General features: G+C 34.4%; 2 protein-coding genes across 5 annotated transcripts; one reads left to right on the forward strand and one right to left on the reverse strand.

Annotated features, from left to right (window-relative positions):
* Positions 1-5,035: 5,035 nt before the first annotated feature.
* On the forward strand, positions 5,036-15,172 carry LOC145328621 (uncharacterized). 2 transcript variants are annotated; one of them, XM_080172376.1, is made up of 14 exons: positions 5,036-5,149; positions 5,351-5,408; positions 5,839-5,893; positions 6,052-6,127; positions 7,065-7,103; positions 7,321-7,422; positions 8,337-8,427; positions 8,944-9,043; positions 9,374-9,450; positions 9,613-9,672; positions 10,071-10,211; positions 10,575-10,631; positions 12,854-12,967; positions 14,679-15,172. In XM_080172376.1, exons 1-14 carry the CDS (start codon positions 5,040-5,042, stop codon positions 14,796-14,798), a joined length of 1,200 nt encoding a protein of 399 aa, XP_080028502.1. In that variant the 5' UTR covers positions 5,036-5,039; the 3' UTR covers positions 14,799-15,172. The 2 variants fall into 2 exon arrangements, with proteins under 2 accessions (XP_080028502.1, XP_080028501.1); XM_080172375.1 differs by lacking the exon at positions 12,854-12,967 and adding an exon at positions 13,018-13,279.
* Positions 15,173-16,243: 1,071 nt separating this feature from the next.
* On the reverse strand, positions 16,244-26,896 carry LOC145328622 (uncharacterized). 3 transcript variants are annotated; one of them, XM_080172379.1, is made up of 10 exons: positions 26,781-26,896; positions 24,690-24,827; positions 24,018-24,161; positions 23,366-23,461; positions 22,393-22,484; positions 21,536-21,607; positions 20,755-20,814; positions 19,908-19,994; positions 18,102-18,158; positions 17,322-17,431 (listed from the first exon to the last, which is right to left on the reverse strand). In XM_080172379.1, exons 3-7 carry the CDS (start codon positions 24,066-24,068, stop codon positions 20,769-20,771), a joined length of 357 nt encoding a protein of 118 aa, XP_080028505.1. In that variant the 5' UTR covers positions 24,069-24,161; positions 24,690-24,827; positions 26,781-26,896; the 3' UTR covers positions 17,322-17,431; positions 18,102-18,158; positions 19,908-19,994; positions 20,755-20,768. The 3 variants fall into 3 exon arrangements, with proteins under 3 accessions (XP_080028504.1, XP_080028505.1, XP_080028503.1); XM_080172378.1 differs by lacking the exon at positions 26,781-26,896 and adding an exon at positions 16,244-16,460 and having other exon boundaries at positions 17,366-17,431; positions 24,018-25,303; XM_080172377.1 differs by lacking the exon at positions 26,781-26,896 and having other exon boundaries at positions 24,690-25,303.
* Between the last annotated feature and the right edge of the window lie 663 nt (positions 26,897-27,559).

The following is a 27,559-nucleotide window of genomic DNA, read 5'->3' on the forward strand; positions in this document are numbered from 1 at the left end:
GTTACAGCTCTCCATCTTACATACAAAAAAAATGTGATTGAAAAAACTAGAGGGGGGGGCTCTTTGAGCCCCCCCCCCCGATCTGTAAGGGTTAAGTTATATTAGGTACAGGGTAGCTCGACAGAGATATAGGGCACCGCAGATATAGGTTCCGCATGGATAAGCCCCGAAGGCTAGGGATTCCCGAAGGGGATAGGCATCTGGAAACCCATACTCCAGGGACTTTTCAACTTAAAAAGTAGGGGGGGGGCCGGGGGGGAGGGGTTACTAGCTATACACTGTGTTAAAAAGGCACTGCTACCCTAGTAGCTGTGTATCCATCTCCTTTTAAAATATGCCAATTTTCCAGACATTTTGGCTCAAAACTATACATTTATGTTACATATAAATTTTTATTGAATTCTGAGACGATTAAGTACAAAGTTTTAAGCAGTTGCGTGCAGAGGGTTTTGCTGAAGGGGAGCACGAAGCCATCCAGAAAAAAATTTCTGTACACCTCTGCATGGTTTTAAGTGAAATGTCTTTTCATCAAGTCTTGGTTTGTCTTTTCGACGCGTGGTTTATTTTTAACTTTATCAAATATCCATTGATCTATAGGACATTTACCTATCTAAGAATCTATTAGGAATCTTAAGGGATAAGACAATGGACGATAAACTGATATACATTCCCAATAAAAATACATAAAATTACCCCTACTTTAAATTAAGGTGAATGGTTAAAAGTTTGGACACTACCACTTTCGAACCAAGTAATAAAAATTCAACAAAATTTTTGAGCAAACGAATAAGGTAACGTGTTTATAAAATTTTGGTTACCAGTGTCCAATGTCCCCTCTATTCCTAGAAACTATGAAATTTTTTTCAACAGATTTTAATCTAACATTGTTTCTTAGAGATTGTAATATCTATACTTTATAAATTTGTACAATTTTTATGAATTTTTGGTTTTATAAAACCTCATAAAATTCAAAATAATGACATTATGCTGATATTTCGTTATCATGTCAGCCACGGCCACTTTTTTTCAAAGCCATATAGACATAGTTGACCGTAAACTCTTGAAATTAAAAATGAATAGCACGTCTATAGTTTAAATGGGTATTAAAGCAAGAAGTGTTATGTCGACATACAAGTATGACATGGTTGTGCCAATATTTGCCATAACATTGAAATAATAATTTAGGTTGCGTCGACATAATCAAACTATTGCTAATATGAATAAACATATTTGTAAAGTATAAATGTAAAATTCAGTCCCAAAATGACCATTGAAGTAGTAGTAAAAGGAAGATGTAAAATTACCAAGCAAAAAAATCCTCATTATTTATCCCACTTTTATACGGAAAAACCTCTAAAACCCGCAACGAATTCAAAAGCCTTAATTCACAAGTGATTTTTTATAATTAATTTATCATTTTTCTTACGTTTGGCAATTATCATCCTTGTTTCTTTTTGTTGTACAAAAATTAATAACCAGTCTATAAAAATCAAAGGCTAGTTTGAATCTTAAATAAATTGTTAAATTTTATCATTTGATTTTGTCATTATTAAATAACATTTACTATTCTAGTTCAGGGATCTAAAGGGATAAGACAATGACAGATAAATTGATGTACATCCCCAATGATGAAACACAAAATTATCACTTCACTAGATGGCAATGGGTTGTTAACACGTTTGGACACTCAACCTAATGAACCAACCAATCAAAATTCACTAAAGTCCCCAAAGTTGTTGAGTCAATAAATAAGAAAATATTATTATGAAACTTTTTGGATTAGTGTAACAAACAGACCATATTGTCTCCTCTCTCTCTCTCTGATTCTATTTGCCAGATTAGAATTTTATGGAGGGAGAGTTTGAGAGGAAATATTATTTATAGTACAAAATTTTGACTTTAAAATATTGTTTGTAGATATAATCCATAACTAAATTTGGATGTCACATCTAAAGTAAATCTACAGTGAATGCTTTTGATAAATTCAGAGAGGGAGATAACATTGGTCCCTAAATTAAACTGGTACCAATAGTTTTATAACCATGTTATATTATTTGTTCACTATAATATGTAATATTATCATATTTAATTTGTCTATGATTTGTTTAATAAGAAAAATAAATCATTTAAAACACATCTTATTTGTTCACTCAAAAAAGTTAGGTATTTTATAGAAATTTAATTGGTTGGTTTTATTTTTAATATTGATCTACAAATGTTGTAATTTTGTTTTTCGTCATTAGGGATGTAAATTAATATACCGTCCATTGTCTTATTCCTTTAAAATTCCTGGGTAAATAGAATGCAAATTTTCGTTATTGCCGTAAAATGCATAAATATTTCTTATGTGTATCATTTGTAACTGGACAAAGTGTCTTAAAAATCAGCCATGAGACGACATAAAAATGAAGGAGATGAGAGGAGAAGTGGGAAGATAACCCTCTAAAAAAGAGATAATCCCTCATATTTATGACGTCACATGGCTGATTTTTTAATACACTTTGGCCAATTACATAAACTTTGTCCGTTTGTGATGCTGTGAAATACTGTGATCTTAAGGGATCAGACAATGGACGACAAATTGATATACATTCCCAAGCATATTAAAAATTACCCTTTCTGTAGTTCAAAATTAATGATTTAAAATCTTGGACACTATCAGTTTGGAATCAACCAATCAAAATTCAATATCATAACCCAAAGTTTTTGAGCCGACATATAAGTTGTTATAAAACTTTGTGCTTCAATATAATTAACAGTCTAATGTCCCCTCCCTTCCTGAATGTCACTGAACTATGAAAAATTCAAAGTATCTTTTTTTAGAGGGCTATTGTGTGCATTAATAGCGCAGCAATTTCTATTCAACTACAGATTTGATAGTATAGATACAAGAATAAAATTGTTAATCTTAACTAAAATCAGTTCTTAATTCGAAATGTCATTGTCGACAATATGGAATGAAATAAAAGCAGCAATTGCGGATTTTATATTGTTATTACGACACATCAACGACAAATTTTGCCTATAAATCACTACGTAAAGTAAAATCGTTAAAGATATCATATATGTAGTCGACAATGACATATATACAGTTGAAATTATATATTAATACAATATCAACAGTTTTGAAAGGGAGCACATGTAATATAACTACTTATATACAGCTACTTTGGCTTGACCATCAAGATTAGATGAAACTTTTTTTTGCCCCAGTTAGTTTCTAGTCTTCAAAGTGCGTTTATCTATTTCACTTAAAGTTTAAAGTGTGCAGCTTCTCATCAAAATTTGCTCTGGACAATTTATTTTTTCTTGTTTATTGTATATTATAAAAAAAAATTCTGTAAAATGAATTTTACTTAGGTGTGGAACACTGACTCCCACCCCTTACTTTATAAAAGGATAAAATTAGTTGTTCCTCGAATGTAATTTCTTGTTATTTTCAATATATGAGAGTCTTAGAGTGTCCCTTCTAAATATAGATATATATATTATACATTTACCAAGCAAGATTCTGTAAAATTCCCAAAATGATCGTTATAGCGTTACCCAACAATAGTTTCTATTTTTAGGTACAGGTGATTTCAACTATAAATAGAATGTTAGGAAATCCAACTGGTTGTATATTATATAACGTTTAGTTAGCATCTAACAGTTATTGCAATCACGTCAAATCAAGTTTTAATAATATAATAAAAGGTAGGATGATGCCCGTTTGCCTAACTGTACTTTAAGATCTCGTCAACCTCTGCTCTTACATGGTTAGACTTCCTTAGGCAGGTTTTAATCTGTCTTATTTGTCGCTATAAGAAAAGTTCGCACCCGCAAAAGAAAACAAAATTTTCTTTTAAAATTTTAATTGAAAGTTGAGGGTCGACCCTCCCCTCTGCTCAAAGGTCCCTAGAAAGCCCTCTAGAAGCGTAGCTGCTAATCTTTATATAAAGTAATGTTTTTGTAGCTAAGGACCTCGCCAGCTGCTGAACCCATATGTTGTAACTTTTTGTATCTCCAGGAAAGTTATATAACTATTTTGTGGGAGGGTGTCTTTTAAAACTAAGATTGAAAGTGGAGGGTCGACTTCTTCACCCCTCCTTTCTTCATGTGCCTCTAGTAACCTCTAGGGGCTTAGCCGTTAGTTAATAAAATAGTAAAAATTGTTTTGTAAGTAATACGATATATTATAATCTTTACATCAGGGATCGGAAGCCGCGCGTAAGCCGCGTGTAAGCCTCAGTGAAATCGTCATTTTATCACTATAAAATTTAGCTGGATGTATAAAACTGTCTCTTTAGTAGACAATCCTTCTTTCAAAAATTTCTTTTTCTGCTCACAAGCAGGTTTAAAACTGAGGCTTATGCACGGCTGAGGCGCGGCTTCCGAACCCTGCTTTACATAAATTTATTACTTTGTTAAATTAAATATTAAAATAGTGTGTAGATTACTTGTGTTGATTAGTGAATGCCTACTCTATAACTTACCCTGTCTACCCGTCAGTGCAAATATTTCGGTACATAAAAGATGTTAAACCTATTTTGACAATTTTTCTTCATTCCAAATTAGGAATATATATTGACTGTCATCCAGGGCTCGGCAGCCAAGCGTCAGCCGCGACTAAGCTTCAAATTTAAACCAGTTTGGGTGCTTTGAAAATGTTTTGAAAAAATGGGATGGCCATATTTTGGTCAGGTTGAGACTTCCAGCTGATTTTTAAAATTGTAAAAGGTTGATTTCACTGAGGTTTACATGTGGCTGACGATGGGCTGCCGAGCCCTGATTTCTTTCATCCTTATATTCCAAATATAAATTATGGAAAAAAATACATATTGACATTGCCATAATGATGTTTTTTGATCTCATTGAATTTGAAAGCAATGTTAAATCAAAAACATTCCTATTAAAGGATCATTATAAAGAAAAAATGTTTGTGTAGTGTTAAAAATATGGAAATTTGACGAATTTTTCTCTCTCATATAACTTGTTAATAACTTTGAACTTTTACATTTTTTTATTTTTTTAATGCCTTTTATTTATTTAGTATAAAAATGTGGTTAAAAGAGATATTTTTTGTGTTTCCTGTTTTTGTATTGTATTGCAGTGGAGTTTCTATAAATTTTAAACATCTATCTACATCTCATAATGATATTTTTCCTAGGTAAGATTTTGTTTTTCATTATCTTCAACTCAAAACCTTATAACTTATAAGTATAAGAATATAAATAATATTTAGAAATAGTAGTGTCCAAATAGTTCAACCAAAATTTTTTTTATCAAAATTGGGAATGTATGTAAGTATATCATTTTATTGTCCACTGTCTTATCTCTTTTCCCCCAATTAATATTTTATTAATTTTAGAGCCAATTGTTGGGTGAGTAAGCCAGGAACACAAAATGGAGAAGCAACATTATTTCAGGTTAAACTTTTAATTGTATTTTGAAACTCAAATTAATTCGCTAACTTTGGACGTAATTGTAATTTTGGTCTTGTTATTTGGTAAAATTGAAGTTTTACAAAGTGTCTAAAAAATCAGCCATGTGACGTCATAAAAATTAGGGATGAGAGGAGAAGTGGTAAAAAAAACCTAAAAAGAGAAAGATAATCCCTCGTTTTTATGACGTCACATGGCTGATTTTTTAGACACTTTGTAACGCTTCGGTAAAATTCTTAATATTTCCCATTAAAAGAGAATGATTTTTATATCTTACAAAAAAATATAAATGTAAGATTGATTTTATACAAGAATGCCATCTTAGTCAAACTAGCCAAAATCTTACACTTGAAATTCTTCTGCAACTCATAGAATAACTCTAAAAAATATATTTTTTATTGAAAACCTTTTCTAGGAAGGATGGGCCTACGGAGGAGCTTGTGGATTTAAGAATGCCAACACTAAACATGGTAGGCAAAATGTCATACAATTTAATTGGGGGGAGGGTTAATAATTTATGATTTTTCAAAAAGATTTTATCCTTCCCCTAAAATACAAAACTTGTTTTAATAAATACCAGAAGAAAAATAAATTCATCATAAAAAAAACTTTAAAATATTTTTTTTAGCTGAAGGATACTTTGTTGCTGTTGGAGGGAAGGATTGGAATAATGGTTATGGATGTGGAGCTTGTGTTGAACTTACGTAATTATATTCATTCATAGTCATATTGATAGACAGATAGATAGGGAGACAGATAGATAAATAGACAGATAAATAGATAAATAGATTGATAGATAGATAGACAACATATATAGGTAAATAATATATAAATAGAAATATGGCTAAATTATAGATAGATAAATAGGTAGATAGCAGAAAGACAGCTAAGTATCGATAGATAAATGAATAAATATATAGATAGATACATAGATTGATAGACATATAGAAAGATAAACAGTTGGATTTTATATAAAAGGATATATAAATAAAAGTAAAAAAGTATGTAAGATTGTTTGGTATACAAGCAAATTTACACATGTAGACTTTTGATTGTCAACTAACATATTTTTTAAAAGCGAAGCTTTTCTATAACTAGGGTCGGTCCGTCCGTCCGTCCGTCCGTCCGTCCGTCCGTCCGTCCGTACGTCCGTCCGAAATAGATAGCTTTTATTCGTTAATTTAGGCATGTTAGAATTGTCCTATCGATTTCAAACTTTGTATGATGATTCCTGTAGTAGTTGGGTACGATTTAGAAAGCGTAGCAACTCTATAATAATTACCGGAATGTCCGTACGTCCATTTTAAACATGTTGATTTTTCTACTTTTTTAACAACAAATTTTCAAGTGTTTTAATTATCCGTTTGATCTGATTTTTGGTATATTGATTTCTGGGACAACAAAGAACAATACTATAAGCGAAGCAACTCTATAATCAAGTCCAAAAATGTAAGTATGTCCATAAACATTATCCTGTTTTTAAGCAGTTTTTCAACAAATTTACCTACAATTTTGATTCGACATTTATACATTTATGTTCCGATTTTTCAGTTCAGATACTATATAAGTGTTAATGTCCGTTTGTCCTACCGTTTCAGTGCTTCGCTTTTATGGATGTTGTCATCCTTGTTTCAATTATAGGTATGAAGGAAGAAGTGTGATTGTGAATGCTGTTGACAGGTAAACACTTATTTTTGCCATTTCTCTCGGTCCAGTAAGCAAGATCCTTTGGTACAAAATGAGATTCTGTTACTTTTGAATAAGGATATCTTTTTAGTTTATGATTATTCTATAATATAATTTGAAAACTTAATTTTAAGGCAAATTTAAGGCAAAAAAACATGAAAATTATTTTTTTAATGAAAATTTACCAATTCCAACAAAAATAATTTTTCAGGTGTGGAGGATGTTCCGATGGTTGGTTTGATATGGGAGGTCCAGCCTGGTATGATCTCACTAACAATGCTCCTCCAGGACATATACATGGAGTACAATCTAAGTAAGTTGATATGGGAGGTCCAGCCTGGTATGATCTCACTAACAATGCTCCTCCTGGACATATACATGGAGTACAATCTAAGTAAGTTGATATGGGAGGTCCAGCCTGGTATGATCTCACTAACAATGCTCCTCCAGGACATGTGCATGAAGTACAATCTAAGTAAGTTGATATTGGAGGTCCAGCCTGGTATGATCTCACTAACAGTGCTCCTCTTGGACATATACATGAAGTACAATCTAAGTAAGTTGATATGGGAGGTCCAGCCTGGTATGATCTCACTAACAATGCTCCTCCAGGACATATACATAGAGTACAATCTAAGTAAGTTGATATGGGATGTCATTGTCCAGCCTGATATGATCTCACTAATGATGCTCCTCCAGGACATATACATGGAGTACAATCTAAGTAAGTTGATATGGGAGGTCCAGCCTGGTATGATCTCAATAACAATGCTCCTTTTGGACATATACATGTAGTACAATCTAAGTAAGTTGATATGGGAGGTCCAGCCTGATATGATCTCACTAATAATGCTCCTCCTGGAGTACAATTTAAGTAAGATCATACATATATAATTAGATTGATGTAATAATCAATCACGGGTTAAGAAATTATTTATCGATTAATTTATTGTTGAGATTAATTTAATGGTAAATCAATTAATAAATTGATTGACTAATTTATTAATGAATTGATTAATTAATAAATAAATTGATTATTTGATTGATGAATTGATGAATTGATTAATGAACTAATTAATTAATTTATTGTTCAATTGAATGATGAATTGATTAATAAATTTAAAAAATGAATTGATAAAAAGTAGATATATCAATATAGAAAACCATACTTGGTTAAATCTTAAGATAATGAACAGTTTAAGAAAATCTCACATTAAAATTTTTTAGATGGATTGAGTGCCCTGATACTTTGACTGGAGGCAAGAACCTGCATATATTTGTGAAGGGTGGTAGCCATCCATGGGATGCTAGATTCCAGGTAGAAAATTGATGATGTCGGTTTTCATTTTATTTTTACTTTTTAAGATTTCCATTAAAATACTAAATAGAAAACTATATAAATTCAAATAATTTGTAATACTTTGTTGCTATTATGCTATTATACCCTTCATTTGGTATGAACCAAATACTTATTTTGAAAGTAAGAACACAGTAATAGTGTCTGACTGATTATGACGTAACAAAAAAAATTAGCCAATGAGAGGCGATTATTGACTAATGGTAAAATTTATAGAGGCCTCTCATTGGCTATTTTTTTTGTTACGTCATAATCAGTCAAACACTTTTACTGTGTTCTGAAAGTAACTTTATAAAGTCTATCAAAAATCAGCCATGTGACGTTATGAAAATGAGGGAGATGCAAGAGAAGTGGTAAAGAAAAACTCCAAAACTTTGAAAAGTTACTTTTGAAATCGTCAATAATCTTTATATCAGGTTATAATATCATTAAAAAAAGTTGTAACAGAAATATTGATTTATAAATTTAAATGTTTAGCCCCATTACCACGAAGCCCCTGTAACTGGAATGAGCATTAGAATTGGTGGAAAATGGATTCCCATGGAAAAATGTGAAAATTTCATGTTCTGCAAACCAGGTAAGTTAATAAAATCATTAATTTTTAAGTATGTCAAAATAGTTAAATAAATTAAAACTAGAACAATTACATTTGATTTTTATACAAATAGGAAGCAAATAAAAACTAATATAATCTTAGGTAATAAGAACAGTATATAAAGTATATGATAAAATATGCAGTAGCAATTTACAACTTTTAAAAAACGTGTATCAAATATAACACCATATAATATATAGCAGGTCTGTTTAGACCTCATAGATACCTATAACATTAATGTTTGCATGGACATAAGTTTGGACAATGACATCCCCTACATACCAACATAATCGGAAAAGTATTTATATTCAGGTGGTTATATTCTGAATGGAGCAAACAGCAACTATGCGCTCAGAGTTCACTCAGAACATGTTAACGTGGATGTAGAGGTAAAGTTCATACAATTACAGACAAAATATTGCGCAATCCTTATCTTTGAGTTTTCTAAAATAATAGATTATAATCCAGATCATTTTCCAAATAAAGGTTTAATTTATCTATTTCTACCTACAGAACAAATATACAATATACATGTAATAAATATATTTTAGATGGGTAGCATTCCAGAAGGACAATATGTTGATACTGGAAAGAATAATGGACCTTGTAAGGTAAAATTTTAAAAGAATACCAGTTTACAATGATACAATAAATAATACAACTATAATTTTGTGTGATATACCGAAAGGCCCTTTAGTTTTGGCATTAAATATTTTTAGCTCTTTCACAAAAAGTACCTCGTTGAGCACGGATTATTTCCCTTCATATTTAAAATATGGGGGTTGGGCTAGTTTATATTTTTTTGTTTATCTCTTTAGGTCAGGTTAGTTTAGGTTATATTTGGTACTGGGTAACCCTGCTTGTTTAGAACATCTCCTATGTAGGCCCCCCAGGGGTTAGGCATAGAAGAAATACCCCCTTTTATTCTATTTCAAAAATAAAGGAGGAGGGATTATCAGCGTTCAACAGGTAATTTGTGTAAAAGCAAATAGTATTTTTTCTTTTTAAGTCGGGAGGATCTGCAGCACCACCCCCAGACAATGTTGCCAAACCTAACCCTCCCCCACCAGCCCCTGTGCAACCTGCTCCCACCCCTGCGCCCACCTCAGCCCCGCCTCCAACCCAGGTTCCAGCTGCTGGTAATTGTGCAGTAAGTAACTTTTTTACCAGACAAATGAATACAAATTTTGAAAATGCAAATAAGTTTATTACTATCTCAATTATTTATTTAAATAATTGTAATATTACCAACCACCAACCGAAAGTTTCACAACCACGTTTTCTTATTCAGTGGCTAAAAGCTTTTAATGAATTTTGATTGTTTGATCCAATACTAATAGTGTCTAAACTTTTCAACCAACAATTTTAATCTATAGAAGGCGTTATTTTGTATTTATGTCAATTTATTGTATATTGTCTTATCCCTTAAAAATCCTATTTTTTCCCTAGTAATTGATATGGATACAACAATATTGATTAGATTTTGTATATAACTAGCAAACTTTATTCTAAGGTTGATGGTCTCTTCCCAGATCCTGATGACTGCTCTGGATTCATCAAGTGTGCCCAGGTACAAATATTTCAGTGCAGGATTTAGTTTTGGTAAAACCTTAGCAGGTCTCCTTCAAAGTTCCTAGTCTAGCACAGAAACCCCCGCCACTTATTTTGATATTAATTTAAAATAAGGAGGAGTGGTGGAGAGCCTTTTTATTGTTTGTTTAATACTTTTGGTCAAGTAAGGTAAGATTATAATGGATTATTCCCAATTTGAGCACCGAAAGTGTAGGCCCCACAGGGTTAGGGTCCCCAGCATTCCCACCTTTATCCTTGAAAGAAGTAAGAAGTACATTTTACAATACAAATAAAATTTTCATAATCAATTTGGATAATTTAAATATAAAATTTATTTATTAAAATTCTAATTTGAAATATTTGACAATAATAACAAATAAATATATCTTTCAAAACCAAATATATGTTTTAAATATTTCAATTTCAATAATGACAAACTTTTACATTCAAAAATTCAAAATTGTATTTTAAAGCAACAAAATAAAATTTATTTTATTATTAATCTTATTATTTGGCATAAAAACAAATTGTTTTCTTTTTTTCCTTTACTAGCCTCTAGTTCTTTGCATTGACAATAATCCTCACATAAAAGTAACAGGATTTCTTTCTGTCTGTGTGTCTGTCTGAAGCTTTAAAACTTACTAACCGCGGAACCAAACTAGTTCTTATATAAAAAGCTTCTTTTAGGTCCAAGGAACTATAAGGGGGGACTATATGCGGGAGGGTGTCTCCAACGTACCAAGAGAAATATCAACCCAATAACTCTCACTCCCCCCCCCCCCAAACATCCTTCCCTTAATATTCCTCAAGTTCCCCTAGAGGCTTCTAGGGGGCGTAGCCATTAGTTTTCATATTTTGATTAACTTTTATTTTTGTATTTTTTAAAAGGAATAATGGGCTTGACTTGCTCACTAAACTTCTTTGGTCTTTAATCAAATAAGCAGCAAATCATTTTTTTTACGAATTTAGTTTTCCTTGTTTGTACGTAACAACTTTGTATTCATAATAGTGTTTATCGCATCGTATTATGGACATTTTTTTTACAAATAATAGAGGGAAAAATTATAGGATTTATTTCTTTTTTTGTAGTCAATCCAGTACTAGTGTGGTATCCGCCTAGGGTAAATGGCAGACACCAGAGTTCGAATAAAGACTACGGCAGTGTGAACAGACGTGGACACCTTACTATAGAGAAGCTACGCTTCTCTAGCATTCACTAGACAAGAATCAACATCTATTTCAGTTGTCACTTTATTGAAGGGTTAAAGGATACTAAAGCTATATACAACAAACAATAACTACATGGATAGGAATAAATGATCATAACATAAAAGCATTATAATACATATACAATAGTCAGTTTGGGCAATCATGATTCCCCATCCCTGGAAAGGGTGGGGGGAATTAAGAATACAGTTAACCATAATATAAATACATATGGATTAGGAATAAAGATGGTTAAAGATAAATCATACAGTAAAACATAGATAATTGCAATGGTTAGGTAGATGGCTATCCCTGTCTGGGGCAGGCAGGATAGCCCATGGAGCAGCACAATAGGTAGATAAGCATAGAGGGGTTGAGTGGTAGGTCTGGGCACTAAAGAGGGAAGGTTTGATGATTACTTGTGACAACAACAGTCTGTGTGGGGGTGATTCTATCAGGTGAGGGCAGGTTTAGATCCTTTATCCTCAGGGTTGAGGTGGTGCTGATAACTTGGTGGTTGAAGGGGAAGGTTCCGGTGCTTAAGATGGGAGAGGGAGGGGTAACACCCCTCCCTCCATTTGCAGGACAACTGAGAGATAAAATCAGTACCGTTATCTGACATCTTTTCAGGTGGCTTCATAATTGTAGAATAACAGGATTTAACTAGGTGCGTAGCATCACTATAATGTCTTGGTTTCTGCATGGTCCAGAGCCGCCGCATACCACACTAGAACTAATTTAGGTTCTTATAAATTAGACTACATCATGCTAAGATTTTGGTTATCGTTAGGGGATAGGGCCGAAAAATTGTTATATAAATAGCTAATTATCAATATTTAATAGAAAAGTATATACAAGTACATTTAATGAGTTATAAACGATGTTAATGCTTCGCCCTAAGCCTTCGAGGGAGGGCAAGAAAAATGCCTATAACAAACCCTAGACTTCAAACGTTGCTACTTTATTTATAGGATAGGATAGATAGATAGAAAATCTAACTCTTCTACTTGTCAGGGTAACTCCCACAAAGGTTCGTGTGGCACACTACAATTTAACACAGCAACATGGAACTGTGACACTCCAGAAAATACAACCTGCGGAACCAGACCTAAAAGTTATTACGAAAAGGTACATTATCAGCTTTTTTAATTTGTATACTAATTCTATTTTTATTATAGGGTACAACATATAAGAAAACATGTGGAAATGTGTTGTACTTTGATATTGCTGTGTACAACTGTAATTGGCCAGCTAGCACAAATTGCGGGTCTCGACCACTTCCACGTGGCAACCGCGGGTTTGTAAGCAATGGTAACCGCGGTTTTATTAGCAATGGCAACCGTGGCTTGTTTGGTCAGGGCAACCGTGTTTTTGTATCCGCCAATCCTGTGGTTGGTAACCGTGTGAATTGGTACTGTCCATGGGGCAACTGTTATAATAGTAAGTCATGCCTTGTGTGTATATTGTAATGTACTAGGGGGAGAAAGTAATTCAAAAATCATCCACGTGACGTCATAAAAATTAGGGATTATCCATCTCTTTTTTAGAGGTTTACTCTCTCACTTCTTCTCTCATCTCCCTCATTTTTATGACGTCATGTGGATGTTTTTTAAGTGACTTTCTCGCCCCTACATTGTGTACAGTGCATGGTGGATTATTTTGGAATTGCTTTGCTTCAATGGGATTGGTTTTATTAAAACAAGGACGATATACATACGTTCAATAGAAGCTAAGCACTTAAAAATTATGAGAAAAATATACGGACAACTATTGATAAGGAAAGAAGAAAGAGCAAAAGGAAAAAACTAAGGTAGAAAGAGCTGAAGGTCCTAACATGTATCAATATAGATATTAGAGAATAGAAGAAAATGAAAACTGCGCCAATGACTCATTAATCGAGAGGAGCTCTGGTGCTCTCTAAGAAGGACAGACAGACAAAATTACTTATAGAGTTGCTATACTACTAAAATTCTATTCTCATATTTAGTCCGAGGCATTTTTTCAATTAAAGAAGCACTATTTTACATTCTATTTAAATACCAGAGTATAATAGTTAGCAAAAAGAGGTAAAATAGTTTTTTTTTATTAAAATCCTTTAAATGTGCCTAAACGTAAAGATTATATATGAGTGGTTTTAGAGTTTAAAAATAATAATACATTTTTAAGAGAATAAAACATATTATATGATTTTTTTATGCACGAATAACACAAATTTATTGTTATAACTCATCTAGGCTTTTATTTGTTTGAATTTTCTTTACTAACAATTAACTAAAACTTTTAAATTTATGTGGTCATGGGTTTCTGAAACTTAAAGGTAAAATGTTGTTTATACTCGATAATAGTTTAATACATCATTTTAGAAACTAACAAAAATACCTTAATTCTAACCATGGTTTTTAAGGGATAAGACAATGGTCGATAACTAGGTATACATCCCCGATGAAAAGTTTATTAGTTGAAAAGTTATTAGTTGTCACTAACCAATCAAAAATGAAGTAAAGAACCCAAAGTTTTTGAGCCAACTAATAAGATAACTTGGTTATATAGTCTAAAGTCCGCCTTGTTACTAAAGTACAAAAGCAGACAAACTTTACAATGTGTATTTGAAACTGAGAAAAATTAGGTACCAGAATTTACAGTCCATGATTATCCCCTTGCAACCACAGTACAAAATAAATATATTTTAAAATGGTAATATAATATTAATTTGACAGTTTTTACAGCGTTTTCTGCATATGCATGTAATGCGTAAATGAATCTTTCTATTTGTCTTAGGATGGTTTGAAGCTATATTTAACAATATGAAATTATTTTGAATTTTTTTCTTTTTTTGTAGGCCAGTAATATGTGGAACCAAGTATACAGCACAATAGAAGAATATGTAAAGACATCTGTTGAGCAAATTCCAAACTACCAAGATCTAAAAACCTATATCAGTGGATTTAATTTGTATTAAATTTGTCTCATTATTTTCATTAAATTTTACTTATTTTAAACCACAGGGTGCTTTTATAATAGAAAAAAATATTGCTTATTTAATCAACTTAAGATTGGCAGAAATGTTTGCATTGGGAGGTTTGATAATACTTAGATAACTTAATTTTGTTTTTTAGCACAATTTTTGAATTTTATCTTAAAAAACTGTGAAATAAAAATTTCTTGTCCCTAAACTAATGAAGAAATTGGATATTATCGAATTATTTCTTTAAGAAAAAGTTGGGCTAGATCAAGTAATTCTTTCTTTCCATTAAAAAACACCCTTTATAAACTATGTATGTATGTAATATATTTAAGTAATTTAAAATGTACCTAATAAAAAATAAAAATTATGTGTATAATTAATTCTTTATGAAATAAATAAACTGTATAGGTTTAATAAAAGATTTTCCTTATTCATTTACAAATTTATCAATGCTAGTAAATCAAATGCTATTTCGTCTGCGAAAATATTCAGTTATTTAAACACAACCCAATCTGTCCCGATTTTGTATCACTTTTGAAAAGTGCGATTCCTGTGACGTCATATAAAAAGGGAAGGGGGGAAGAAAATCTCTTCTCTTTTCTCCCATCTCTTTTGAAGAGATTTTCTTCCCCCCTTCCCTCTTTCTTTCCCGAAACGTATATGACGTAACTGGAATCGCACTTTTCAAAGTGATACAAAATCGGGACAGATTGGTGTGGTAATATACACCCAAGTTTATGTATCCTTATCCCTGTTCACATTCCTATACTTCTCTGGCTGAGTCAGACCTCCACTGGTAACCGCCACCATACTCCATCCTGCTGTGTTGAGGGCTAGTTGATTGTTGCAGGCCAAAGAGTGAATACGCTTCCTCCCGTCTGCACTCGGTTAGATACAAGCCTATAAGTCTAGGCTGGCGGTATCTATATTTCCCACGTGTTCAAGTACGTCGTTTCTTACCTAACTAAGAAACAGGACGTCCAAGCCTTTAATATATATATCATAATAAATATATCCTATAATAATAATCCCATTAATCTGCCTATTTCTAACCAGTTTTATATGTTTAATAAATGTGTATTTTTTAGAAATACTTTGTTAGATTATTGATTATTAAATTGTATCGGAGCTACTCTATACTCGTATTCGCAGTCTGTCTGTACATCCCCTCATACGTCATTTTGGCGCAGTCTTGTCTACCACTCATTTTTTGAGGGGGGAAGGTTTAGATAATTAGCGTACAGACAAAATTAAATTGTAAAGTAGCTTCGATTGCAAAGTGAAATTAATATTTTCCTGATAACTAAGTTTATTCACGGAAACGGTTTACAGTAACAATTTGTTACAGAATATTTATAATAATTATTTCGTGGCAAACTGCCAAATAAAGATAAAAAGGAACCCGCCTTTTATTTTCACACTAGTATTTAATTTCACACATTTTCATATTTTCTCCTTAAAACAGGAAGAAAGGGATATTCCCAAGTTCTTAAAAAGTTTCGTGGTAGACAAATCAGTGTTAACGAACACTACACTCCAGCACCATGACCGATAAGAAAAATGATGATAAACAAAAACCGCCGCCTCCGCCGGCTCCGGCCGTCTCTGGCACCTCGCAGCAGCAGCAGCAGCAGCAGCAGGCTGACCCGCTTTCCCCTGAAAAAATCAAAGATCTCATATCGGAAGCGTTAAATGATAAGTTAAACGAATATTCGGCACATTATAGAGATTTAATAAAACAAGAATCCGAGATTATGCAGCTCGAATTAGAAACAAAATGGGCAGGGTTTAAGGACACAGAATCACATCGCAGATTATTAGCCGATACCGACATTTTAGATCTAAAACGCAGAGTATCAAAACTCCCAGCGGACGGAAATCTTGGCCCATTGTTTGCGGAAAAAACGCTAAACGAAAGTCTTAACATGACTCATTTTAACACCATAGGTGATGATTCAATTAATGCCACTTTTTATGACCGTATATCGGTCCAGCAAAAGATAAACGTGGTTGAATGGGTCGCCAAGGATAGGATGACAGCCCCAGGTTGTATGGCCTATTCAATTGTAGGCTTTATAGGTCCGGCGGATAATGACAATTGGATGAATGTAAGAGAAACTTCTCTAACTGAATATGAAAAAACCTTGCTAGAAAGGATTCCCTTTATCCCTGATAGGATTAAGTCGTTAGAACCCCTCCGTAAAACTACAAGGTCTGCACCCAATGTAGCAAATAGACCCTCTACAAGAAATACGCCAAACACAGGCGCAGCCGCAACGGCAACAACTAGCGCCGCCGACGATGACTTTATTAAAGAATGCTTTATTAAGGGACAAAAATGGGATTCCGATTTTGCGAGGGATGCCCCTAGGTGGGACGGTAGGGCTGACTTTGATAACTTCTTTTCTAATATGTGGAGGGTTGCAAAGACATATAGAATCTGTGACCCAATCCTTTTTAAGGATATTTTATACCAGCGAATTTATGACTCTAGAGGGGAACGATTAGGAGACTTAATTACGCCTGAAAGAAATCAGGCCTTATCTGCTTTAAGTTATTACCTGATGATTAGGAGGCTGGTCACTCCTTTCTCGGATCCAGAAGTAGCCTCTCAGTACTTCTACAACCTAAAACAGGAGACTAATCAACCCCTTGACACCTATTTTGAAAACAAACTTAGGGTGTTCAAACTCATGAATCCTGGTCTCATACCTAAAAAGAAGTGGAAAGAATTCTATCTTAACGTTAGCAAAAATCTGCTGTATACCAACCTTGCCATAGACATGGCTAATTATGTTGAGAGTATGCAATTTTTGGACGATTACAACGCTTACTTAAATAAACTTATTAATCTCGGACAGAGATACGTTAACTGGGATGGGTCTGGCCATATTAGCAAGGAAAACCTTTCTGCTTGCTATTCTCAAGCCATGGAAATGTTCCTACCTAAAAATTCTGCGGAAACGAAAAAACAACCCATAATCAGTATTATCGAAGATAATATCCCCACTAACACGGCAATGTATAAGGAAAACTTAACCGAAGAACCTGACGAGGTTCCTTCTTGGGTAGACCATGAGGATGATCCTATTGCTTGGGATCAAATCGAGGGCGTTATAGGAGCCTTTAATGGGAGGAGTAAAAATATTAAATGCTGGCATTGTAATATCCCTGGCCATGTAGTGCAAAATTGCAACAAAAAGAAAGCTGGGGAGCCCCCAAATCCTGAGTCCCGCTTTGGTAAAACACGGAGTAAATTCACGCCCAGAAAAGCTCCAAGTAATAGTAATAAAATACCTGAGCAGTATGCGCGTAAAACTATCAACCAAATGGATCAGGAAGCCAGCGAAGAATCTGAAATAGATAAATATGTTCAAGCGATTGTTAAAAATCACGTCCTCTAAATATAAAAATGGATTTATTCGATATTAATTGTCCCTATCCCAGAAAATAAAAATTTGCTGAATGAGTTTCATATTTTGATATGAAAGATAAACAAAATATCCCATGCCAAGCTAAGCTTGCAAATTCCTTAATATCAAATATCCCTTGCCAAGCAATGCTTTGGCGCGAAAAAATAAAACAAATTATTGTTATTAAGTCTGACTAAGCAACACAAAATAAACTCCTCCCCCTCCTTTCCCTATCCAAATGTAGCTGATACAGGAAATTGGGGGAAATAGGGAAGTAACCTGAGGAGCATTTCACATGCACTTAATATTTCCATTTTTTTTTAAAAATCTAATAGTCTTTATCAAGAAGCTAATAAGTGAATACCTATTTTCTATTTAGTAGTATTTATTTTTAATATCGCACGACTTATCTAATATGTAAATATCGTATATTTTGAATGTATATATAGTAGAATCTAAAACATTCTAGTTTAATTTTTAACCGCTAGGGGAACTTAAGCGAATTATCTGTATATAAACAATGATTTTTGAGTTGAACCCTCAGTATCAATTTTATCTGAGAGTTGCTCACTCTTTGCCTCTGATTTTTGTAGCTGAAATATCTCAGCAATTATGTATATTAACTTATCCATATGGATACATATTATTGCATTTTGTACAGTGACAATAATAGAACTATATTTAATTTATTATGTATCCGAAAGATGTCGCCTAGAATGCTACCGCGGTCCGTATAAGTAAATGATAAGGTTAAGAAGGGGGGGGGTCTATGGAAAATCTGTATAAATACAAGCAAATTTTCAAATCTAATTCAGTTGTCCTTCAGTTCTTTGTTGTTATCATTTACTCATTTTTGAGCTGCAATCAAGCAGCATTTAAAAATTAAAATCTTTAATCACTTAAGATGTGATTAATAAAATCTTAAAACATTTTGATTAAATTATTTTCCGCTAGGATTACTAGCAGAATGAAATAAAAGTTAGTTCTATTAGCTTCCGCTAGGATTACCAGTGGAATAAAAATTCTATATAAAGTGAATGCACATTATTAATCGAGGCCAGTTACTACCAAAGCAGTTACTACAAACCACATCCTATTTTTTTAAGCTGATTTCAGCATTAATTATACTCTAGTAAATATATAAGCTTGTTCTACCCCATAGGTGGAAAAAATTAAGTATAAATAGTAACAATATCAGAATAATAAACCAGTCATCATTGACCCTCTTTATTATATTAACCATATCTAATAATTTTTTGAGCTATAATTTAGCGCTAACCTTAAATTATTTGTATCGTGAATCAGATACTGACTAATGACACTATATTTTGTATAAATACAGATGTAAGTCAAAAAATAAGTCAGTCTGTTTTTAATGTCTTGTTAGTTGCAAGCTGAACACTTATTTTTAAGCTACTTTGTAGCCCTTCAATCCTTTAAAACTTTTTATTTCAGTTATATTCCGATAGGTTTCTATCATATATCCAAGTATATAAATAAGGACCCGTATAAAAATTAAGTAGTTTCTTTAGAACTATTAACATTCTCATGCTTATTGAGACATTTCTGGAGCTGAAAAGCGCTTGATAAAAACTTAATGAAACCCAGAAAGCTATACAAAATTATTTTAACAATTAACCATATTGTTAAAACATTTTATTATTTAAAAAATTTCGACAGACAACTATACCTGGAACACAGGAAGTCTCTGTGTGAGGATTACCATCGCCTAACCGCTGAGGTGGGGATCTTGGAAAATATGCATCTTAGGCTTCGACTAAAAATATAATTTATTTTATAATGCCTATCTGTGCAAAACTAAAAGTTCTTAATCCCGTGGGGGGGGAATTCCTGCAAACCGCTTTAGTGGATACAGGAAATAACTTTAGGTCCCTTATTTCTAGAGAAATTTTAGATGATAATAAAATCACATTCACCCCCGCCAATCTTAGCGCTCTGTCTGTAGATTTAAAACCAGTAAATATCATAGGACATGTAAGTTTAAAATTCAGCTTTGATGGGTCAGATAAAATATTCGAAGAAACGTTTTACATCCCTGAAACGACGTCTAAAATTATAAATCTAGGATATGAATTTCTCAAAGTTAATCGAATTAATTTATTATTAGATAAGTTCTCCTTTGAGCTCCCCAATGGCGAGCAAATCCCCATAGAAAATTCAACAATTAATATAGTTGAAGAAAGTAAAAACATACCCCTAATTCCTACAAGTAATGTTCATACGGAACAAAACTCCCTTATCCCGGGAATAAATTGGAGTAACAAGGGGGGTACTGGGACATTAAAACAAAATAAAACATGCGTAAAATTAGCAAAGAAAACAACATTCTTGCCGGGGGGGAATACAACAATTATAACAATTCCTATTCATCAGAAAAATAGGAAGCTGTATATATCCCCAAATAATTCTAAAATGACAAGCCATAACGGCTTAATGCTTATGGAGGGTATTTATAATGTAAATGAGAAAGGAGAATGTTGGGTAAATTTTGTTAATTTAGCAGGAAAAAATATTACCTTATTGGATAACGTTAAAGTTGGATATTGCTTTGAATTCGAATCAGATCCCCCAAATTCCTGCAATAAAAGTATTAATCAAATAAATGAATTATCAGGAACTATACTTCTTAAAAGAATTAAATTCATTAAAGAAAAATTAGATTTAGAAAATAGTGATCTTATCAAAAACAACCCAGGGATGAAGGAAAAGGTAGTAAAATTATGCCTTGATCATTTTGATATATTTTCGGCTGATGATGCTGATATCGGTAACTGTGACCTCTTACAGTATAAAATAGACTTGATCCCCGGGGCTAAACCTATTAAGGCTAGAAACATTCAGTTAAACCCATTATACGAAGCCAAATTAAAAGAACAAATTGAAAATTGGCTAAGGGGGGGCGTCATTGAGGAGGGCTACAGCGAGTGGTCCTCCCCAATCTTTGCGGTAAAGAAAAAACCGACGGCTGGGGGGGAAGGCAAGCTTAGGTTCGTTATCGACTTTCGTGCGCTTAATAGTGTAACACGAAAAATTAATTGGCCCCTTCCCCTGATTTCTAGTAATTTAGAAAAATTAGGCACTGGTAATGTATTTACCACCCTCGATTTGACTAGCGCATTCCATGCGCTAGCCATTTCGAAGGAAAGTAAACACTTGACCGCGTTCACAGCCCTTAACAGGCAGTATCTTTTCAAGAAACTGCCGTTTGGACTGTGTAACGCGCCAAGTGTTTTCTGCCACTTGATGGATAAGGTCCTAACCCTTATCCCTGGCTTATATGAATTTATAATATCTTACCTTGATGATCTTATTATATTCTCAAAGAATGTTGATGAACATCTGAAACATCTCAGAAAACTCTTCGGAGTCCTAAAAATAGCAAAACTTAAATTAAATCTAGCCAAATGTAAATTTTTCACATCCGAATGTACATATTTAGGTCATATAGTCAGTTCCCAAGGACTTAAAATGAACCCCGAATATTTAGAACAAATTAAAAATTGGAGCAGGCCCAGGACAGGCAAGGAACTCCAGCGTTTCCTGGGCTTCTCCAATTATTATAGGGCCTATTTCCCATCATATGCAAAAAATTCTTGCACCCTAGATGAACACAGAAATGATAAAATTATCGAATGGACTAATTCCCTATCAAAAGATTGGGAAAATTTCATAAATATGTTCTCAAATTCTATAAGTAAAGGCTACCCCCAGTGGGATAATCCTAACCCCTTTATAGTAGACGTAGATTTTTCTACGAGTTATTTCGCTGGAATTCTCAGCCAAAATCAGGGGGGGGTAGAAAGAATTATTGGAATATGTTCCAAAAAATGTAACGGGGCAGAGAAAAATTATCCAAGTTATAAAGGCGAATTAGCATGTCTAGTATTTGTTCTTAAAACCTTTCTTCATTATTTAAGATTCAGAAACTTTATTGTGCGTACAGATTCGATTTCCTTAGTTCATTACAAAAAATGGCAAAAAGGAACAATAAATGGTGTAACTGTAAGATGGATTTACTTCATCCAAAGTTTTGACTTTACAGTAATTCATCGAAAGGGTAGGGACCATTGTAATGCCGACAATTTATCTAGAGGGCAATTTTTATGCAAAGAACATAAGGAAACCGATTGTGAAAAATGTACTAGCTCATTTACCTTGGATCCTTATGAACAGGATTGCCCATACCAAGACCAGATCTTTGAGTTACATTCGGCTTCGGAAGTCGGTGTGAACAATGTTTGGCAATCTGAAACACAAAAAGATCAAGTATTATCTGAAATTCGTAGGTGGATATTCGAAAAAAAGAAGTTGTCGAGCTTTGAAAAAGCTGAACTAACCGGCCGGAAAGAGGTCCTTTTTAAGCTAATAGAACATTTATACGTTATGGAAGGACTTCTAATATTTAGACAACCTCTTAGCAATGGAACATTCATTGAAAGACCCGTCGTACCCATTGGATTATATAATAAAGTTTTCGAATTGGCACATAATAATAGTATAGGTCACAAGGGGGTTAACGAAACAACACGCAAGATAAATGAAAGATTCTTCCTTATAGGAATTAATAAATTTGTCGAATCACGCATTAAAAATTGTATTACCTGCCTAAGAAAAATAGGACAGGTACCTAAACACAAGCAACCTATCACCCATTCAGCCATTAGTCACGAGATTTTTGGCCAGGTGTCAGTAGACCTTATCGGTCCTTTAACCACTAACTATTTTCAAGGACAACATGTCCGCTACATATTTATACTGGTTGACCTATTCTCTAGGTATATTATCGCTCACCCCATCAAGGACGCCACCGTGGAAAGCACGGTGAAGGTCATCCTTGAACAGGTGGTACCCATCTACGGCTTATTTCGGTCATTGAGAAGTGACAGGGGAACAAATTTTACTGGGGAAGTTTTCAAAAAGGTTATGGATGAACTAGGTATCGAAACTAAACTTATTCCCCCAAGAAACCCTAATAGTAACCCATGTGAAAGGCATAATCAAAGCATTTATGCAGGTCTTAGATCCGATGACCGATTTGAAAGTAAAGACTGGGCAAGAAAATTAGCCTTGACCACTTTTGTAATTAACTCTAGTACGTCTAGAAGAACGGGGTATACGCCTTATTACCTCATGTTCGGCAGGCAACCAACTCTCAATCTCGATTTCTTTTCTCCAATCTTGCAGAAAAGACAGGACATTGACTGCAGGTCTTACTTGAACTACCTAAAAAATTTGGAAGAAATTATTGCACAGGTTTCCAAAAAATCTAAGATTTATTTAGAGTTTCAAAATAAATCTAGGAAGGCTTCATCTCCCCTTTTCGTTAACGACGTGGTCTTTGCATTTTTTAACCTAGTCAAAATAGGGGTCAGTAAAAAATTGCAATCTTTCTATGGGGGTCCTTTTATTGTAACGAAAAAATTCTCAGAGGCCCTTTTTGAGCTCAGTCCCTTTGGATCAAATCCAATAAAAACTAACCAAGTTGTTAGTAGAGATAAAATACGGAAAATAGATTCTAAAGTAGAATTATTCGGGGAAACACTTTCCTTTAACGTCTTTCCTATTGAGGAAATCGTCCCGTCTGAGGAAATAACCTTAGGAATAGATAATACCGGGCAAACCGAAATAAACGATAATAAAGGTATGGAAAATGACGATTTTACCTACCTAGATAACGATGGTGACGATTTTATAGATAAAAACCCTGAAACTAGTCAGGATTTACCCCAGGGGGAGGTGGATTGTGATGGGGGAGGGGATATAATGGAAAAAAACTCACCATTTGAGTCACAGCCCAAAGACCAAGAACCCCCTGGCGCAGATCGGTCATCCGGTCCTCAAATTCACGTCGAAAATAGTTTCTTGGAAGAAACCGTCCCGTCCGAGGCTTCTTTCTTCGCACAAAGACCCAAACAATCCAGCCCTGAAAAGGTTATTAACGTTAACAAACAAAGCATAGTACCTAAGTATATATTAGAAGAAGAAAGAAAAACTAGGTCACAAGGGGGGGATAACCGCATACATGTCCAAATCGGACTGCATAACCCAATTAAAAGGAAAAAATAAAATGTATATAAATGTATTATATAAAACCAAGGTGGCAAATGTATATAGCTTAATCTACGTATGTATAATAACGAAAATAAACAATATATGTTAAAACTAACTAATTAACATATTTCAGAGAAAAACGAGAAGCATAAAAATAAAATGCAGCATCATTTGGCAAAGGCACCAGGAGCTCGAGGTAAATTTATTTTGGGATTCTTGGGGCTTTTTATTATTTTGGCAAAATCAAATGCGTCCGAAATAATACAAATAGATGCGACTCAATGTGTAGCAAACGAAAATCCGCGTTTGAAAATCTCTGAATGCGCTGCGTTTCTTAATATTACTAAAATAGAACAAAAACAATTTCACCTGCTGCAAAAGGTTGAAAGAAAAATTATACCTGGAATTCGTTGCCACCTCCGAACCAGTACTCATTACTGGTATTGTGGCAGATATAGCCACATACACCTCGCTGCTCCAGCTCTTGTAGAGATACCGAACCTCGTAACTTATGAAGACTGTTACACCATGTCCAAAACTAAAATATTTAACTTTGAAGGAAAATCAGTCTCAGTGTATGAACACCAGATGTCATACACGCGTTTCCTGGTAAACGGGACACTTACTTACCCCAACAACATCCTTAACGGCATCGACCCCGCCTGCGAGGGGAACGGCGTAAACATTAACGGCATTTTTATCCCTGGGACATTTGAGGAAAAACAAATAGGGGTCCAGGCTGAGCCTGTTGAATTATTACAAACAAAAGCGGGCTGTTACCTGGGCAGTCACTGGGTGGGAAACAATTGTTTAGATCACAATCTGAGATTAGGCTACGATAGGATTATCTCAGATGATAAAACTGATAGCGCACAAAAATTCACTTCTCCTTGGCGAACGGTAGACATCTTTAATATTTCATTGTTTACATTTGAAGGAGAACAGGGTACCCAAAAATATCTAGTGATCGATCCCCAAATTACTCTAGCACTAGAACTTAAAGATAAAAAACATTTTGAAAGTCTAATTCCCGAATTATTTTATTACAAAACTAATATTGATAACTTAATGGTATGGTTCACAAATGCTATAAAACCATATTTCCCACTCTTAAACGCTAAGGAAAAAGATGATATGTTACCACTAGAGATTTTCTATTCCTACCAACAATATAACAAATTAATTGTCCCCGAAACTCGCTGTTTACAGAACCATTTTCTGTCTAAAAGCAGTATTCAGACTCATCGTAAAAAACTAGTTAGGGCGCTCGGTGAGCTGGATTTAGTAATACAGTGCGACAGTCTTAAAATCAATGTTTCTTTGGGAGAAAATCTACCCTGTTTTGTGGATCATTTTTCGGTTTCATTTAATAATAAGACTATGGGAATATCCCCATTTTCACGCAGATTGGTTAATACCACCCATTTAACCCCGACTAAATGTGCCGAAAATCCAATTTTCTTACATTTGTACCAAGGAAAATTCCTCGGTAATCAAGGGCAGGGTATGCAAATACTAAATGTAAATCAATATCTTATGGATAAACCGATTAGCTTATTTCTATATCATTCTTGGCAAAGCCTAGAAAAAACTAATTTCTCAGAAAGTGCCGAGGATTTATACCTCAGCCAACTTGCCGCAGACTCCAATAATTTTGAAGTAAAAATAACTGATTCCTGGTTTATTCAAACGTATCATAAGGTGGTTGATTTTCTATCCAGTACTTGGTATCATATAGTGCTTGTAGTAGCAGCCATCCTTACAGGAATAGGGTCGTTATTATGCGTCGCTTTTATTATCTACATATTAGCCTGCACCAAAATTCACGCGTACAAGGAAGGAGGTACGAGTGAAACGCACGAATTGCGGGATTTTGCAAATAATGGGGAAAACTAATCCCCTCAAAAACGGACGACCTGTATCAAGCATATATACCTATAAAATTGTCGTCTCTAAAGGTCGTCTTTGTAAAAATATTTCCTTATTCGGTATAAGGAATTAATGACTCTTAATTTTAAGTTTATTATTTTTGTTTTAGGATATCCCAGGCGGAATTTTTCAAGGGGTTTTCACCACTCCCATGGGGCCGGTCACTCTTCATACCGTCGAGAATATGAAGAGGCACCCTTTTACAATGAAGAGGACTATTACTATGACAGCAATCATGGCTATCCCCAGGGCGGCCCTGAGGAAGCCTACTATGAACCTGATGAAAACAGGTATCAGCCGCGTGTAAAACCGCCGCGCAACCCTGAAAACCTTAGTGACCTGCAATGTGTCTCAAAGTCAATCCACGTTTACCGCACCGCGAGAAAAGATGTTCCAAAGGAACTCCTAGACTTGCAAGAAAAATTGCGGCAGGCTAAAAACTTAGAAGCCAACGAATATTCCGATAAAGCCAGGCCTAGAACCAGGCCTCTAACGGAACAAAATAGGGGAGGGGAACCGCAAAAAAATCGGGTGGAATCACCGCCAAAACGTAGTGCCTCACCTGAATTGGAGGTAGTCGCTGTAAAATCTGCCCCAAAAGCGGTAGAAAAACGTCCGCCAACACCAACAGGCAGCGGCGGCCCAGTAGCCAAAAAGGCTAAGGTGGAAATTCAACCGCCTCCATTACCCCCTAAAAAGAAAGAGACATTAGCGGAAAATAAAAGTGAGCCTAAGGCTTTTTGGGTGACCGCTGAGGAATGGAAAAAAGTCCTATCCTCCACTGTAAAAGAAGCAATGGAGGAAGCTCTTCTCCCCTTCCAGAGAAGTCTGGAAACTAAAATTGCTAGCAATGCTTCATTTGTTGAGAAAGCATATATACAACATGGCAAGCGCCTTATTGAAATTTCCGCAGAATTACTGCGGAACCGCAGAACTTTACGCGACAAAATTCGCACCGTCTCTGAGGACTCGACCGTTGAGTTAAAATCAAGAATGACCACGGTTATTGAGGCCACTAGTCGACTGTTGGACCAAAACTCTGACAGGGTAATTAAATATATTAATACTCGTTGTAATGTAATGAATGTACCTGGGCAGAATGTGGCACCCATAGAGGCATCCCTTCCCGCTGGGGACGTACCCCGGCCAGATGATGATGGAGTTGAGCTGATCTCCCATTATGGCGGTTCTGAATGCTCTGATGAGTACAGGCCTACCGATAGAGAAGGCAATCCAGAGGTCCTGGATCCTGCAGAGGAAAACAGTGACACAGAGCTCGATAATCAAATCAATGAGCTCTTTCCATCTGGAATTGATCTGCCTGTTAATCCGCAGGCTGGC

This window comes from Acartia tonsa, chromosome 9 (genome assembly GCF_053477335.1).
Source record: "Acartia tonsa isolate MP-2025a chromosome 9, ASM5347733v1, whole genome shotgun sequence".
NCBI lineage: Eukaryota > Metazoa > Arthropoda > Copepoda > Calanoida > Acartiidae > Acartia > Acartia tonsa.

Bases quoted from the DNA above. Each gene is read 5' to 3' on its own strand.
- LOC145328622 (XM_080172378.1), bottom strand. From the start codon at position 24,068: ATGACCGATCTGCGCCAGGGGGTTCTTGGTCTTTGGGCTGTGACTCAA. The intron at 22,485-23,365 runs GTAATAAGGCGT...TTTGTGTTTCAG, and splicing joins GGTTGCCTGCCGAACATGAG to ATTGCCAAACATTGTTCACA. The intron at 21,608-22,392 runs GTAAATGAGCTA...TGCTATTTTTAG, and splicing joins CCTGTTCATAAGGATCCAAG to GACTCCGAAGAGTTTTCTGA.
- LOC145328621 (XM_080172375.1), top strand. From the start codon at position 5,040: ATGTGGTTAAAAGAGATATTTTTTGTGTTTCCTGTTTTTGTATTGTAT. The intron at 5,894-6,051 runs GTAGGCAAAATG...TATTTTTTTTAG, and splicing joins GAATGCCAACACTAAACATG to CTGAAGGATACTTTGTTGCT. The intron at 6,128-7,064 runs GTAATTATATTC...TTTCAATTATAG, and splicing joins GGAGCTTGTGTTGAACTTAC to GTATGAAGGAAGAAGTGTGA.